Source organism: Pelobates fuscus, chromosome 6 (genome assembly GCF_036172605.1).
Source record: "Pelobates fuscus isolate aPelFus1 chromosome 6, aPelFus1.pri, whole genome shotgun sequence".
Taxonomy (NCBI): Eukaryota; Metazoa; Chordata; class Amphibia; order Anura; family Pelobatidae; genus Pelobates; species Pelobates fuscus.
In genome coordinates this window covers 81355840-81373124 of record NC_086322.1, presented here as the reverse complement: position 1 = coordinate 81373124, position 17285 = coordinate 81355840, and the positions used below count along the sequence as shown (strand labels likewise).

The 17285-nt window shown below is 34.9% G+C and overlaps 1 protein-coding gene across 1 annotated transcript in view; it reads right to left on the bottom strand.

Moving 5' to 3' along the window:
- Positions 1-7928: 7928 nt before the first annotated feature.
- RHOH (ras homolog family member H) overlaps positions 7929-17285 on the bottom strand; it is a 44609-nt gene continuing 35252 nt past the window's right edge. The window contains exon 2 of the mRNA XM_063459920.1: positions 7929-9648. Coding sequence (XP_063315990.1) covers positions 8900-9472 — 573 coding nt within the window. The 5' untranslated portion in view covers positions 9473-9648 and the 3' untranslated portion in view covers positions 7929-8899. The remainder of the gene's footprint in view (positions 9649-17285) is intronic.

The window sequence follows — 17285 nt, the reverse complement described above, 5'->3', positions numbered from 1 at the left end:
CAAGGACTTTAAAACACTTTTCTTACAAATAATCATGAACCAAAAATATTTTTTAGTGTTTGGGCTTAAGTAGAACAAATACCTCCCCCAACTTGATAATGTGTACAATTGTAAAAATTGTGGCATTTTTTTTCTTTGTCATTAAGCTTGCAACATTAGCCTATTGATCAACACATTGCAAGATTATAATAAAATCACAGTTTAGGCCCAGTTATAAGATGATCATGTTTTACGATTTTGGCGTAACTGATAACAGAAAAAAGGATTGTGAGATTCAATTTTGAGCAATTTCACAACTGCCTCACAATATTGCCATGAAAATATTATCTCTCAGTTACAAATGCCAGGTTGCGATAGAAGCCTAGCTGTGGGTAAAGATATGACAAAGGAGTCAATAAATTCTCACTTCATAATAAAGTTAAATAAAGTACTATATTGATAGTGGGAACTGTAAGGCAGATAAACATATACATATTGCAATCAGTATTAGGCAGAAATAAAAAATACTAAACATGTTGAAGGCAGTTGTGGGAAAAGGACTAAATGAGCAGGAAGATCAGATCAATATGCAGCCCATTCATACTATACTTACATTATTAAACGATAACGGGCATCACATTTTTACAAACTTTACTTTTTTTTATAATTCTTTATTTTAGTAGTGCAGAGTTGATTTCAGGCATGAACAAAGACATGTACATTACAATATTTCACAGGAAACAGTATAAGCATAGGAAGTCAAGAGATGCTGCACTTTTTTTTTTTTTTTGGTTATAGCAAGATAGGTACATTAGTAATACAAGAAATGCTTCAGTAGTGGTATTCAATGTACGTAACAGTTGATTGTCATACTAAGCTATGATATGTAGAGTTAGATCTTTTCATATATATATAAGCATGCTTAGTGTTTTAGGTCATTCTTTAGGCTAACAAGGGTTAATAACAAGTATAGCTCGATGCTAGTGAAAGTAGCTAGGTCATATACTATGTTTTGTGTGATGGCGTTGCTTATCCAGGATTACTCCCAGGTTGCTCACCCGAGTAGGCAGGATACATGTTACAAGTACAGGCAGAGTGGGGGAACACATGATTAACACTATGGATTAATACTTTTCTGTTGCAAGTTATGCATGAGTGAAGGTTGGTTAACGATTTCTGCATTTTTAGGGTGCCATTAATGCTAGCAATTTTATGTGTTAAAATGAAAGATTTGTGCGGTAAGCTATTCTCAAAGGCTCAGTATATAAGGCCAGGCAGCAATCTACAGGCATAATATCACCCTGGCAGATCAAAAGTTCGTAAGTCTGCACACACTTCAGGAACCGTCGGCATGGTGGGTCCGATGCTTCGTGGGTGGTAGTGGACATATGGTCGGCCAGTGCCTGCTCCAGCATGTCGGCGTGACCCGGTGTTAGTGTCCTTTTAGGCTGAGGTTCTAGCAATGTCTCTCCAGGTGCATCTCTTGAGCTTGCCTCTGTTGTGAATCGGGAGGAGAGTGTCTCCGAGATTAACATTGGGTGTTGCATATTCTGGCTTGTCATTGTGTGGCCCTCTTCGCTCTGCGGCAGGGCCGTGAGTGTGGAGCAGAGTCCCGGCATACTGGTGCATCCACCGCTTTGGGTCCGGTAGGCCTCCGCTGCTGCTCGCCTTTCGTACAGGTAGGAAATCGCTTGGTGAGCTGCGATGAAGTGGAGCCGCCAACTCCTGTGACTCCTTGGGCCTGTGCCTGTTTCACTGGGTGTTCTGAGCTCCGCTGTTATGCGTTCCCTTCTGCTGACTTCGGTGCACGTGGCAGCCGCCATCTTATGTGATGCGGTCGGGCCCTCGAGTGTGACGGTGGTGCCTTTGTGCTCCGGCTGCCATGCCTCCGGGTGAGGACCGGGATCACCCCCCGGTCCATGGGGGGGGACAGGGCCGGGTCCGCCCAGGTTCGAGCCCCAGGCTGGGCGCTGTGTGGCAGGATAGTGGTGCGGCGGCCGTCCGCCCCACTCACCGCCGGAGAAGGCCCCAGTTTGGACATCAAAGTTTTCTCCTCCAGGGGACTGCAGCTTGAAAAGCCAGCCTCTCCCTGGCTCCAGCAGGCCTTCTGCTTTGGGCACTGTAGCTGTCAGTCAGCTTTTTGGCGAAAGATATGTTTTTTTTTTGTCATATTTGGTGCTGTGTAGCAGGAGCTTCTTTTGCCTGCGACCGTCCACTTCATGATATTTTTTTTAAAAATTAGGTAGATTGATTTTTTTTACTTTTTATTTTTAGAAAATGTCACGCTTTTATCAGGCTGAGCAGACATGTTGGATCAGACTCTATCTTTTTCTGACCAACTGCTGCTCATCCTAACGACTGCTGTCTGCTCAGCTAGATAAAAAAAGGAAAACATTTTCTGCGGGTCCACCTTCTCTCGTCCCCCGCAGGCGCTAGACAGCAGGCAGACCTAATGTGCATGCGCAGCAAGGGCCCTACTCGCATTAGGATTTCCCCATAGTAAAGCATTATTCAGTGCTTTCCTATGGGGTTTTGGGTGATGCTGGATGTCCCTATGCATACCATAAGGGAGTCCAGCGTCAGTTAGGCGACCAAAAGTCGCTTAACAGCCAGGAAGCTGTTAGACAGCCACTAGAGGTGGAGTTAACCCTAGCAGGTAATTATTGCAGTTTCTTAAATACTGCTGTAAATACCTGCTCAGGGGTTAAGAGACTTGGGACACTGCATCCAGACCACTTCAATGAGCTTAAGTGGTCTGGGTGCCTATAGTGTCTCTTTAGAGTTCAATTTACAGAGCAGGAGATAAAACATCTAAAGTAAGTTAACATCTGATCTTAAAACTAAATAATTTTCTTTTCATGTAGACTGTATGTGTCACAGCCAGGCGAGGTGTGACTAGGGCTGCATAAATAGAAACAAAAGTGATTTAACTCATAAATGGCAGAGAATTAAACAATGAGATTTATACACAAAAACTGTTTCATTAAGCTAAATTTGTTTTGGTGACTATAGAATCCCTATAGAAGGTAAGTACAACTTTGTTTTTTTAATGCACCCAGGGCATCTAAATAAGAATAAGGATGGGGCACCATAGCGTTAGGAACAGAGATTTGTATTCCTAATGCTATAGAGTTACTTTAAGGTGTCCGCTCATCCATGTGTGCCATAAAAATGAATAAAATAAATAATTTACTTAACTTTCTCCAGTTACATTGCCACATGCACATTCAAGATTCCCCATAAGAAATTATTGTACTCATTTTATTTTTTAGGTATAAGGTCCCACATATATAACACTTTAAACTCGTTATGGTTAACGCAGGTGGTAAAACTAACATACTCGTGCCCTATTACTTTCTGCAAAAGAGATCGAGTGTTCCAACTCTTTTTCCCACATGGTCTGGAAAAGGAATGTTCAATAATATTGCAGTAAAAAAAATAAAAAAAAGATTAAACCTCTACACTCGTGAACTTTAAGGCAGGATCGTTTTATAGCATACGGGAGGCTTTCCCTCAGTAAAATTGTAATGATTAACCCCTTAAGGAATAAAAGTGAATCATGACGGAATATTTCCGTCATGTGTCCTTAAGGGGTTAAGTTAATTAGGGGATAAATTAAAACTCTATTTATGGTTTTTTTTTCCAATGCTATGTGTCACAGGTGGCATAGTTCTATACATAATGTCCTGCTTCCTTACTGCACTATCAGAGAAAGCTATCTATCCCTCCCAACCCTTGGGCTCTAGCAGACAGGATGAGAGGCATATTAAAATTTGGTCATGATGATATGGTATATCATTTGTGTGTTGTGAGGAAGTTATAGATAATAAAGATATAAATCATATTACTTTATTAGTATGATCCATATGTAAAATAAGGCTATGCTTTAACCACAAGTCTTATTTCTTGGAGACTACCTCAAAGAGTCCAATAGAAGCGGATTGCTGGTTTTATTTAAATATAAACCTTAATGCATGTGTTTTTATTTTATATTTTATTTTTACATTTTTTTATTTTACATAGAAACATAGAAACATAGAATGTGACGGCAGATAAGAACCATTCGGCCCATCTAGTCTGCCCAGTTTTCTAAATACTTTCATTAGTCCCTGGCCTTATCTTATAATTAGGATAGCCTTATGAATACCGTGTCCAAAAAATGCAAATGTTTGTGTGGATTACTCCCCCCAACGGCTTCTCCACTTGATACATCTGGGGCAATTGTGAATTAAAGCATGACCATAAAAAGTTACATCCATTTTGTTGCATTATGTTCAATGAAGACTTTCGACAGATATTCTGAGTCCTACATACCATTCCTCTCTTTCAGATGATTAAAATTCAGCTAACAGAAACAACGGCAAGTTAAAATACAGTTTCATAAACTTGCTGGTTATATCTGACAACCGCAGGCCACACTTCCTTCCCTATATCTGCTTGAATGTTCAATGCCACTTCAAAATAATGTAACTTACAACAGGTAGTGTGAAGAAGAAGAAAAAAAATCATTGTGTCTGTTTTCAGCAGGGTAACGATCTCATTGCCAATCCAAGAAACTTAAAAAGACGAGGTTATTCACTAAAGTATAAATTGTCAAATCAGCATGGCCAAAATGAAACAAATATTGACCTTAAATGATGGTTAAACTCTGCTTTGCCCTGATAAAGATTAATAGCCATCTGGCATCAAATTTTCATCTATTGTTTTTAAAAAGTTAATTACATTTACTGAAACTGATTTTTCAAAAATGAAATATATTGATTTTGGTGGTGGTGGTGGTGGGGGGGTGGATATTTCCCGTCTTATCTCGATAAGTAGCATATTTCGGTCAGATTCTACTCTTATCTGACCAGCCGCCCAGCCTAACTTGCCTGCTACGGTGATTGTTCTTTCGCGTTTCCCCAAGCACCTACATAGATGGAATAAACATAAAATAATGTGAAAAACAAGAAGACTTATATTTACTAACCGACTGCCCTTGTTCAATTGGGATAGGGTTGGCAAAAACTATAGCACCTATGATGGTTTGTCAGCTTCCAAGTTGGTAGAGCATTATAGGATCTACATTTTGGCCACTTGACCGAATTGATCTGTAATATTTGTTTGTTTGTTTTTTCGAACATTTTATTAGGAGTAAATCATATCTTGCACTGTACAAAAATTCACATTGTTATAAACTTGAGAGAAAACAGTATTTATGGGTTACTGCCAAAATTATATCTCAAAGGATATTCCTTTATTCTTAATTTTACACTTTTAATAACTTGCTTTTTCTTCAAGGGATTACTACAAGTGATCAAAATTATTTTGTCCTCAGACCTTCACAGATGTAATAAATCAGGGAACATCAGGTGAGAATGATGTATGTAACCAAACATAATATAAAACGAACAGCAAATATTACAATCAACAAACTATAATCAAACTAATCACTGGTCTTTCTTTTCTGTTATTTGTAATAAATAATATAAAAGGCTGTGAGAGTTGTAAAGATGACAGATTTTGGTACCAAATTAATTCATTTTGGAAATGTAAAGGGATGCAATACCTCTGAGAAATACCAAGTCGCATAGACTAAGAGTAACTTGATTTTGTTTTGGAGAGGTGGGTCCACTGTAGGAATGAACTGTTTGCATGTTTGAAGAAGTTGTTTAAAGTGTATCTCTTTACTAAGTAAGATTTGAAACCCATCCATCGAAAAAGGTAAGCAAGCTCGGTTTTAAACAGGGTCAATAGAGGTGGAGATTGTTGACTACAGACCCAAAGAATTAATTTTTGAAATACTCCAAATACTAGTGTAATACATGTTTTGGAAAGTAGAATGTATAGTTACATAGTTACATGGCTAAAAAGAGACTTGTGTCCATCAAGTTCAGCCTTCCTCACATATGTTTTTGCTGTTGATCCAAAAGAAGGCAAAAAACCTAGTCTGAAGCGCTTCCAATTTTGCAACAAACTAGGAAAAAATTCCTTCTTGACCCCAAAATGGCAGTCAGATGTCTCCTTGGATCAAGCAGCTATTACCCCACTAATTAGAAATTATATCCCTGTGTTTTTGCAAGTATTTATCCAATTGCAGTTTAAACATCTGTATGGACTCTGATAAAACCACCTCTTCAGGCAGAGAATTCCATATCCTTATTACTATAAAACCTTTTCTTTGCCTTAGATGAAATTTCCTTTCTTCCAGCCTAAACGTGTGACCTCGTGTCCTATGTATAGCCCTGTTTATGAATAGATTTCCAGATAATGTATATTTGTATTATGTTTTCTTATCCCCTCTGAGGCGCCGTTCTTCCAAACTAAAAAGATGGTGTATGATGGTGATGTAGAAGAAACTGGACCAAAGCAAAGTTGAGGGTAAGCATTAATTCAGGCAAAGAGTGGTTATGAAGATATGCCTAAATCATTTCCAACAATTTCTAAGAAGCAATGATATATATATATATATATATATTTCCTTTCACAAAGACAAAGCAAGTGCTACTGGACCGTTCTGCTGGATTCTATGGTGATTGCTCCTTATTTAGGTCTTTGTCCCGGAATTGTACCTGTGTTTTGCCTTGCCATCTCCCCCATGATGCTTAGTTAGTATAATGGATAAGGACAAGGCAACGAGTTGTATATAGACTGCTGTTCACAGAGAAACAAAAAATAAAGCCAGGCACAGAATTTGTCGTAAGCATTTTAACTAAATGCTAATAATCACTATTTTATTTCTTTATCTGTTTCATAAAACTTATATGGAATAAATTATTACTAATAGAATGGTATAGAATGCACCACCCTCCCCCACCCCCTCCGAAGGTTTGAAACATGCATTAATTGTGATAGTGAAAACACCATAAAAACAGTCAACCTCCCTTGTCCTACACAATTAGCAATGCTTCAGAATGCAGACTCCCAAAATGCCAGCATAATGTTTAAAATGGACTAGTATCTGGCTTTAACACTACACGCGATATATATACAATTGACTATGTTAAACAAGGCATCAGTGCGTACAATCAAACAGTAACAAAGATGTATCAATAAAAAAATATATATTTTAAAAGGATGATTGAAAATAATACAATGACAAAATGTGGACTGTTTTCAAAAGTATAGCTGAGGGGTTCCCAATATTTGTCACTCCAGATGGTGTGGACTACAACTCCTCTGATGCTTTGCCTGCATTATTACTGTTAGAGCATAATGGGATTTGTAGTCTACAACATCTGAAATGCAGATGGTTGCCTTCCCCTAGTTTATTTACTGCAGGCTAACCTCTAAAATGATCTTTCTTGGAGATGGTATACTCTGAATGCCTGGATGTAACGCACGAGAGTTTGCAAGATATATGTGTTTTCACACCTGAGAAGGCACTCAAGAACAAGGAATTGTACATATGTGTGTTTTAGCATTCCTTTCTGAATTTAAGCCAAAGTAGAAGAACTGGGAACAGTATCCAACTGGTTTGCCTTGACTGAAAATTCTGCTATTTTAAAAATTGGTTCTTGGTCCTCACAACCTGCTGTGCATAAAACTGAATTTTAATATATATTCTCTAACTGAACTGGACATTGATTTTTTTTTATAAGAAGACAAGATACTGTGTATAATAAGAAGTATTATTAGGGTCAATATCTTATTTTTTCATCAAGGGATCACATATTATCCATAATACATGTTTGGCGGTATTGTAAAAGACACATTTTTTTATCATTTATAACTATTGCTATAAATTAATTATAAAATTACCTTAACATAAAAATATATGAAATATTTTTAAAGATTTGATAGAAACGTTTATATTTCTATGAAGTTTTGTCCCCTTCAGTTTTATATGTGTCACCGTTAGGAATCAGATGCATTAAGACAAAACCAAAAAAAAAGACTTTTTTGATGTTGTGACTTCAAAAATGAGCAGACAACTTAAATTTGTAGCTTTGTAGAAAAATGGAGCGCATTTATTTTATCGCATCACTTTACGAGTTACATCAGGTAGGAGGAGATCATTGCGATCTGCGTTGCATCTTTACGTATTCAGGCAACACAAGAAAAAAAAAAAAACAACAGTAATCACAATATATAACTTTTGTTAATGACTGCTATTTTTATAAATTAAAAAATTCAATTTCAAATGAATGTCCCAAACAAAATTACATTGACAAAATAAAAATGCATATAATAACTATAAAATGAAATGGGCACTTAGGGGTAAAAAAACATTTTCAATGGTTTTATTAGCGTGAAAAAATATCTTCAGTTTTTAGAAATATTTTTTGGACTTTCTTTTACTGATTTAAGATAAATAAACTAATAGAACATAACATTCTACATAATACACATTAGACTTATTGTTTCTAGGAAACCATCAGAAATCACCGAAATTGTAGAAATCCAAAATATTCTAGCCAAGATAAATGTAAGGAACATGTTAAGCTGTTATGGGACCTTTTCAGATTTGATCATAGCAACTTTTCAGGTTTCAATGAAAAGTGTCAAACAAACCCTCTGGCTAAAACTCCAGTGACTCGATTTAACTAATGCTCCTGTCCTCATAAAACAAAGAACAGATGTGCTTTTGTACTATTGCTTATGTACATATTTAAATTAATAAATATTTTTTTTTTTTTACATTTTATAATTTTTTTGTCACTTTATTCCCCCACTTTATTTTTAAAGAACCTTTAGTTGCCTTCTTGATAGGTCATAGGTGTCAAAACCTATTTCAGCAGTGCAAAGTAGAATACAAATAATCTAAGCACCTTCGTAGGCTTGGGGATGTAGTAATAAATTAAATTAAAAGTTAAGATGGTTTTACTGCAAGTCATATAAAATGTTCCTTAGAAGTCAGTTGGAGAGGTGTTTCAATCAAGTTCTTTGTGGAAGTACATACATTTCTCTCCATGTAGACAAAACATATCACGCCTTATACTCAAATAATTTTGCACTCATTTACAGAAAACCGTTTTCTTCTAGCTCTCTTTTTAGCCTGATTGACTGCTGTCCTCACTGCACACTCAAACACTTGCTGGACCCCTCTGTTGCTTAGAGCAGAACACTCCAAGTAACCTTTGGCTTTTACATCCCGAGCCAGTTGTTTTCCATCCATCGAGTTAATGCATGGTATCCGCATTTGATCCATTTCCCTTTGGTCAGTCTGAGTTGCTATCACTAGCACTGGAATGTTCGGTAAGTGTTGTCTAACTTCAGTAATCCACTTGTTTCTCACATTTAAAAAAGAAGCATGGTTGGCCACGGAGAAGCACAATAGGACAATGTCCGCATGCTGAAACGATAAAGGACGGATGCTTTTGAAGGCATCATTGCCTGCTGTGTCCCAAAGTCCAAGGCTGATCTGAACACCGTCCATAAATACATCAACACCTGTATTTTCATAGACCGTTGGCCTGTAAGAGTCTGGAAAAGCCTCAGATGTGAATCGGACAAGAAGAGCAGTCTTTCCTACAGCAGAATCACCCACCAGTACACACTTAATGGCATTCATCTTGTTAGCTGTACAATGGCTGTCTGTTGACAATACTATATCTAAACACTAAAGTCTTTTAAAGTTCACCTAATCACGATTATGAAGAATCCATTAGTTGTCCAACAAACCCTTCTTAGCAAACCTCAGAAAGCACAATGTAGGAAGCTGTTCAGGTTCTTCCCGGATTCAGGTGTCTAGGGAGGAAGAAGAGAAGAATTGCATATGAGATAAAACACACAAAGTAATCAACCGACAAAGAACATACACAACCAGAAATATAAAATAGGAGTCAACTTTCAGTCTGCATCCATTTGTTCCGAATATTATTCACATTAAATAGTCAAGGTGGGAAAAATTGAGGAAGAATAATACTAAATATATAGAAGTGATGATGAGTTTAACAATATGATCAAAATAATGTGTGTGCAATCAAGTATGTTTTTTTTGTTTTTAATTCATCCTCAGATAATATCAAGTAAGTATTAGATGTCAACATTAACTTAATACACATGACAACACATATAATGCAATATGTTTTATGGCATGAAAAACATGCATTACACATTAAGTTAAGATCTAAATTATACTTTTTTTTTCTAATAAGGAGCAAGCTCTATCATAAGTAATGAGGTTTGTCCCAGAAGCATAATCAGTGGAAAAACAAAAAAACACCGTACTTATGGAATAAGTACTACTTACAAGAATCTACGTCTAGCTTAAACATTGGTGCATTAGACAGGTGTATCTCAATACAAATCTGACCATTGTATATTCAGCCACTAAGTTATATTCATTAAAATGGCAATAACTAAATGCATATGTATTACAAAAACACTCAAGTACACCAAAGGAGAAGAGTGATAATACAGTCAAATTTAAATAATAATAATTTTGAAAATAACTAAACTTTGGCACTGGATGATGTTTCAGGGCTAACATCAGAAAACTAAAATTAGTTACAGTGGCAAATGGAGAAGTACATCATACGTTTTTATGTTAATATCAATTAATTTGCATTATAATTAGTAGAAACTGTAATTAATTACTGATGACTAGCAAATAGCAACTAACACACCAGTGAAGGTTATCTGAACAACCCCTAATATTTCCCATAATGCTCAGTAAGTCATCTGTACACCATGTTGCAAGTTTACATCCTACTAACCAGTGACATATGGGAGGGGGTGACTATTCCATATACTCCAAGACACATTGGTACAGGTTTATCAGGGCAAAGCAGGTGCTATTATTGATGCAAAGTTATAAATGTTGAGAGGCATTCTATTGGTTTCCATGGTGATTGCTCCTTATTTAGCACTTTGCCCCAAAATATCTCCTGTTTTTGCCTTTAAGTTTAAAATAACAGTAAAGATAACTGAATAGATACACACACACACACACACACACAAGATTCAGATGAACCCATCAATATATGTAATATGATATTTAAAGAAATGTATTTTAAAGAAAGAAACAACTAGCTTTTGTAAAATGTGTGTAATCTAATAGTTAGAGACACAGATTGTTACTAATTAGAATTTAACGGCTACGTACGCCAAGATACTTAAAGCTTCTGTAACACACTGGGATTTTAGCGCACATTACCCGGATACACCTTTACCGAGAGAGTCTCAAGAATTTTTTGACATTTTTTTTTTTACAATAATTTTTCTAAAGGGAAAAAAGTTTTCTTAATGAAGCTTTGAAATGTTTAGAAATATCAGTTACAACAAAAACAAATATAATTAATTAATGTTTGTAAAAGCTTGGGAGACAGAAAGAGAGATATTGAAACATAAAAGTAGAAAGACTGAGATGGAGAAGGAGTGAAAGAGAAGGTGCAGACTTAGTGTATGTATTAAACGTATTAATGTATGTCCGCTTCTTAATATATGTAAACATATTGCTCTTGACACGTGAGATCTCAAAGACCCTTAATTGCCTCGTCTAATTATCCACGCACAAAAGAATGACTAAAGGCTGTCAGAAAAACAGGTTTATTTACTAAAGAGAGAATGTTTAGGAACTCTGTGAATTTCAAATTTGACGCCAAAGTAGCTAAACTGGATGCATAGTTAACTTGGTGAATGTTTCCAGTTGTATTTGAAATTTGCTTTGAACTCTTGACAATTCTTACTTTAGTGACTAAATCTATAACTATTTACTTAACTTCTAACTATCTACAAGTATATCTATATTAATGTATATATATATATATGTGTGTATTTATGGATATAAATCCAAATAAAACAAAATTAGTATAAACATTGGCACAAAATATTGATTTTTCTACCTAATCGATCAAATCTATTAATCTTTAATAAATTAATATAATTGGTCGACCTTATCTATCTATGTAATCTATCCTTAAAGTCATATAAACAAATACTCAAACACAATATGAATATACATCTGTCTGTATATAATTAAGTACACCTATATATACTATACAGATACATATAGCTATAAAACTGAATATATACAGCCATGTCGCATACAGTGTGTTGAATGGAGCAGTGTCTTCTATGATTTATATAGCTACTTACATAATGTATCTGTTGCTGGCTGTAAGAATTGTCTCTGTAGTCTGGTGGTTTGTAGACCAACCCGGCGCCCGTCCCCTCTGAATGCAGAGAGTCTCTGTAGACCAATAACTCAGAGGTCTCTCTGATTACAAGAATGACTGTCGAGAGAACTCCCCATGACAGATTAAGGAGATGTGACTGACAGGAAGACAGCCTTTTAAAAAGAATCACAAAACCTAATTCACTTCCCTAAACCCGTCTAGTTTTGCTCAAAGTAAAGAAGGCTAGCAAGCTCTGTATATGTTAAAGGATTGGGTCTGAAGAATGTAGTCCTTAAGCATTTATATTTTTTACATTTTTTCGTCATTTGCTTTCAAGAGAGAACTAGAAGTATAGATCAGGTAGCTTTGCATATTATTTTAGTCTATCAAAATTCTGACTGGGTGCGTCCAACCCAATAGTCACTAAATAATTTAAACTTGTAATTGTTTGACAAATACACAGTGATCCATGTTATCAGGATCAGCAACCAGTCAAGTTTTGCATTCCATATTTATAATAATGTGACGGCGTTAGCAATTTATTAGTAAGTGTAATAATTATCAGGATGTAATTTATTTACCAGGCAGAAAAAATAACACAAGTTTAGAAAATCATGCCTTTTGCTTAACGTTGTGTGGGCAAATCTACATTCTACATTCACTTCCTCTACAACAGGCACAGTCCACTTGTACATATTTAAATGGTGCATGTCAAAGGTAAATATAAAACATAGAGTCTAAAGCTGCTGGGATAATTATTATTTATCTGGGAATATATAACCAAACTAGATTATACCATGTATGTTTGTTTTGCAGGATGAAAACAGAAACAAAATAAATCAGCAACAGTATTCTAGGCACACATAGTTGTATCCCTAATTGCAAATATAATGCATTAGAGGACAAACACTACAGTAGCTATCTCCTTCAATAGTGAGTTCTCTTTAAAAGAAAATGTAACAGTTATATTTAATATATTTTCATAGATAGCACATGTAGTAAGGACAAAACAGCTATATCTACAGTGATTTACGGTTATATTATTGTATTAATTTATTGAAATAAATCTTCATATTATATTCAGATACAATAGGTTGTATACCATTTTTGGAATAATGTTCATTTGAGGACTTATATATATTTAAGAAGAAGGAGAAAAAGGTTGTATGGCATATTTGAAAGTGCAGTTGCTAAAATAACAGCACAATGTAAAAGTTAAATCTGCACGTGACGAAATGCTTTCTATACCAACAGGGTTATCCAAATATGCATTGAACTCTGAATTTTTGCTAATTAAATCGTAATGGCAAAATATAAGAAAAATAAGTAAAAATAGAGTTGGGTAATTTTCCCAGATCAGCCATTTGTGCCTCATTTTTTCCATTTAGATTTAATTTGCAAACATTTGGAGGTTACTGACTAACCCTGTAGTTGCTTTAAGTGGCCTTTAAGGTGTTTGTATTTAATTTGTTCCTGTACATGAGAACGGCCCAACTATATGAGCTTGGTACTCTTTACATTTTCCCCAGACATGTTGTAAATGTGAGAGCTGTAATAGTAAGCCTCGTAGGATCTTGTATACTGGTCAGATGATGATGATATCTAAAGTGCTTTAGTCAGGGGAGCTGACTGGTGCACCAGCTGAGCATCCTGTTCAGCAGTGTGAGGTCCAGAAAAGAACATAGCCAGCGGAAAAAGTAAATACATTTTTTATACAATGGCTATCAATCGTAGTTCCAAATAAAAAAATAAAAAAATAAGAAATATATATTTTTTCTCCATCAATTCCAACAGACTTTCTATAAGTAGTATAAACACGAACAAAACTGCTCCTAAACTGAACATATCTTCGATGAGAAAGTACATCACATGTACTTATATTATTTGTGATTTTAAGGCAGCCATCTATGTTTATCACAAGTCAATCTACATAAGGGTGTGATAACATCTGTTACAGCACCTGCATGCTGGCTCTGAGCCTTACACAGAACTACTGAGAATGTGCACGAGCAACAAACAGACGTTCCAGAACAAAACCGTCCGCCAAATGTTATAGACAGGGGATATATAGAATCCTTCGGAAACTTACAAGGCGTAAAGTATTTTTCACAACAATATATTTATAGATATAACCAGCAAAAAAAACTGCTAATTTTGAAAAAATAAATTTGTAGTTAAATCCAGCTTTGTACATTACTTAAACACGCAACTTTCTGTTCTTTCTGACACCCAGGATATCTGCGTGGGAATGATGGGAGCTGAAGCCTATAACTGTGCTGAATATCTACTCCTGTCTCAGAATGATGGGAGTTACAGCTTTTAACAGCTATATATACATTTTATTAAAATAAATATAAAAATGCTAGAACACAATTGGAATTAATTTACGTTTAATGTTTTCTGTGTTTGTGTCACCCCAGCAGAGGGAATCTCTTCCCTGAAATATTTTTCTTTTTTTTTGTTTTGTCTGTCAAGATTCTAGTTCTTTTGGATTCATTACAAGCACTGTGTACATAATGTGCAGCTGCACCAGGAGAACGGCTTACTTCTAATAAAATCTAGAAGCGAGTGTTGCAGTGGTCTACTGACTAAGTATTGAGTTGACAAGCTTGCAAAATCTAGGCCATAATTACTATGCGGTACAAAAAAAAGAACAATCTTAAATTCAGCTACGTTTTTGCATGTCTAGTTTGCCCTAAAATTGTAATAATTCGTGAATATAATGGAGGTTATTGTTAAAACGGTGTTCTAAAGTTCTAAGGGTAGAGCAATCGTGCACTGGTTGCCACAGTGACTGCTACAGTTTTAGAGCTTTGCCGCAGAATTACTCTTTATACATAACATTCAATGTTCTCTAGAAAATAAAACCCTTAGTTTTGTATTTTTGGACGTGTAAACCTAATAAGCCTTTTCTGTGCGTTCTGCTAATTTCCTAAAGAACTACTTGCTCAATGCAACTGAAATATCTTGTTTACCAAGAATACATTAGGAAATTCATTTTGGTAATTCGACAGACATGGGTTAAATAGGCCTGCCTTGGACTTTGGAGCATGCAATAATAATTGTTTTCTATTACAATTCTATAGAAAATTGCCTGCATTAGTTTTATTCATTTTTAATAAATGTCATGATGGTAGAAGAGGACATCAACATTAAAATAGGTAAAATATTATAGTAAATTTTTATTAATAAATTGTATTTACGGTAGATTTTTTTTTATTATTAGTTACTTAATTTTATGAATTTGAATAATGCCTAATAGGCATTTTGAAGTAATACGTCAATACGATTGTGAATTGTTATTTATACCTTCTGTCACAATGGCACAATTAAATATTATCAGTATTGGTAACGAGGCATCAAGCTTTTAAAAAGATCCTGCTCGAAAGTCTAGTTCGTGTCTCGTTAAGTCTACCTTGTGTTTTTACCATAATCAGGTCTACCACTTTAGCTCTGGAGAATTTGGGGATTTCCACAGCCAAAATCCAAACAAACAATTGAAAAAAAAAAGCATGATATATTGTTTGATTAAATTCTGATCAGATGTCAAATTGATGATTTTCATCTTTTCATGATTGATACATTTGCCTATATAAGAATTAATTCTATAGATTTTTGTTATGGCTTATATTCTGTTATATTTCTTTAGAAAAATACATTTTCACCACAAAAGTCCCAATTTAATGAATAAGGCCCTAAGGTACAGAATATGAAAACAGTGAACAATGCAGTGTTGTAAGTCGACACACATCTTGAAAAAAGTAGGTTACTGTCATCAAATGTTCACTTTATTTTTTGTAAACTTTATTACATTTAATGAAACTTAACAATAATATATATATATATAATGTACAGTGATTTTTTTTTTTTTTTAGAAAAAAATACTTTAAAATCTGGCTGCCATGTTGGGTCAGATTCTACTCGTATCTCTCCAACTGATTCACTGCCAAACTTGTCAGTTGCTGCAGTTTCCCACAAAGCAATCGCAGTAGCTCGTAGGTTAGGCTGAGCAGCAATTGGTCCGATAACAGTATAGTCTAAACCAACATGGCTTCTCAGCCAGATAAAAAGCAAAAAATTTCTAAAACAAAAAATATAAGTAAATGTTTAAATCAGTATCTACTTTTTAAAAATATTACGTTTTATTAAATGAAATAAATAAAAAAAATGAAAAGTAAAAATGTTATGACAGTTGTACTTTAACCCCTTAACGCCGTTACGGCGTTCCATGCCGTCGCGCTTTAAATGGGCTTTAAAGCCGTTGCGGCGGCATGGAACGCCGTAACGGTTTAAGCCCCCAGGAGCCAGCAACTACTCACCTCCGCCGCGATCCTCTTCTGGGGGGCTGCCTGAGAGCCCAGGCAGCCCCCTTCCGGCAAATGAGGCCCCCGGGGGCCATGTGATCGCTCTCAAAGAGCGATCACATGGCCCCCTATAGCTGGCTATGGATCTGCCAGCAGGGGGACTGTTTGAAATATCAGACAGTCCCCCTGCTGGTAGGAGGTGTAAAAAAAATTAAAATAAACATGTTTAAAAATAAATTAAATATATTTTAATATATATATAATATGTATATATATTATATATATAATATATATACATATTATATATATGTAACGTCATGCAAAGTGTATTTTAATATTAATATAAGTATATAAATTAATATTAAAATACACTTAGAATGACGTTACATATATATAATATGTATATATATTATATATATAATAGATGTACATATATATATTATATATAAATACGTATAATTAAAATAATAAATAAATAAAATAATAAAATAAATAAATAAAATATTGAAACAAAATTTAATATAAATTATATATGCATATGTAATTTCATTCTAACTGTATTTTGTTATTAATATATATATATCGGTAACAAAATACACTTAGAATGACATTCTATATATATCTATCTATGTATAAAATACAAATAACCGCAAATATATATATATAGATAAATACATATAATTACATAAAAGATTACATTAGTATACACGTAGAATTTAAATACCTATAAATGCATATATATTAAAATTCTACGTGTATATTTAAATAATCTTTTAACGTAATTATGTGATTTGATTAATTAAAATTTGATTGACATGCCTGACAACACAGGGAGAAAGTGCAGAGAATGTAATTCGCAAGCACTATATTTGACCCTGTAACTCTCCAAGACACCATAAAACCTGTACATAGGGGGTACTGTTTTACTCGGGAGACTTCACTGAACTCAAATATTAGTGTT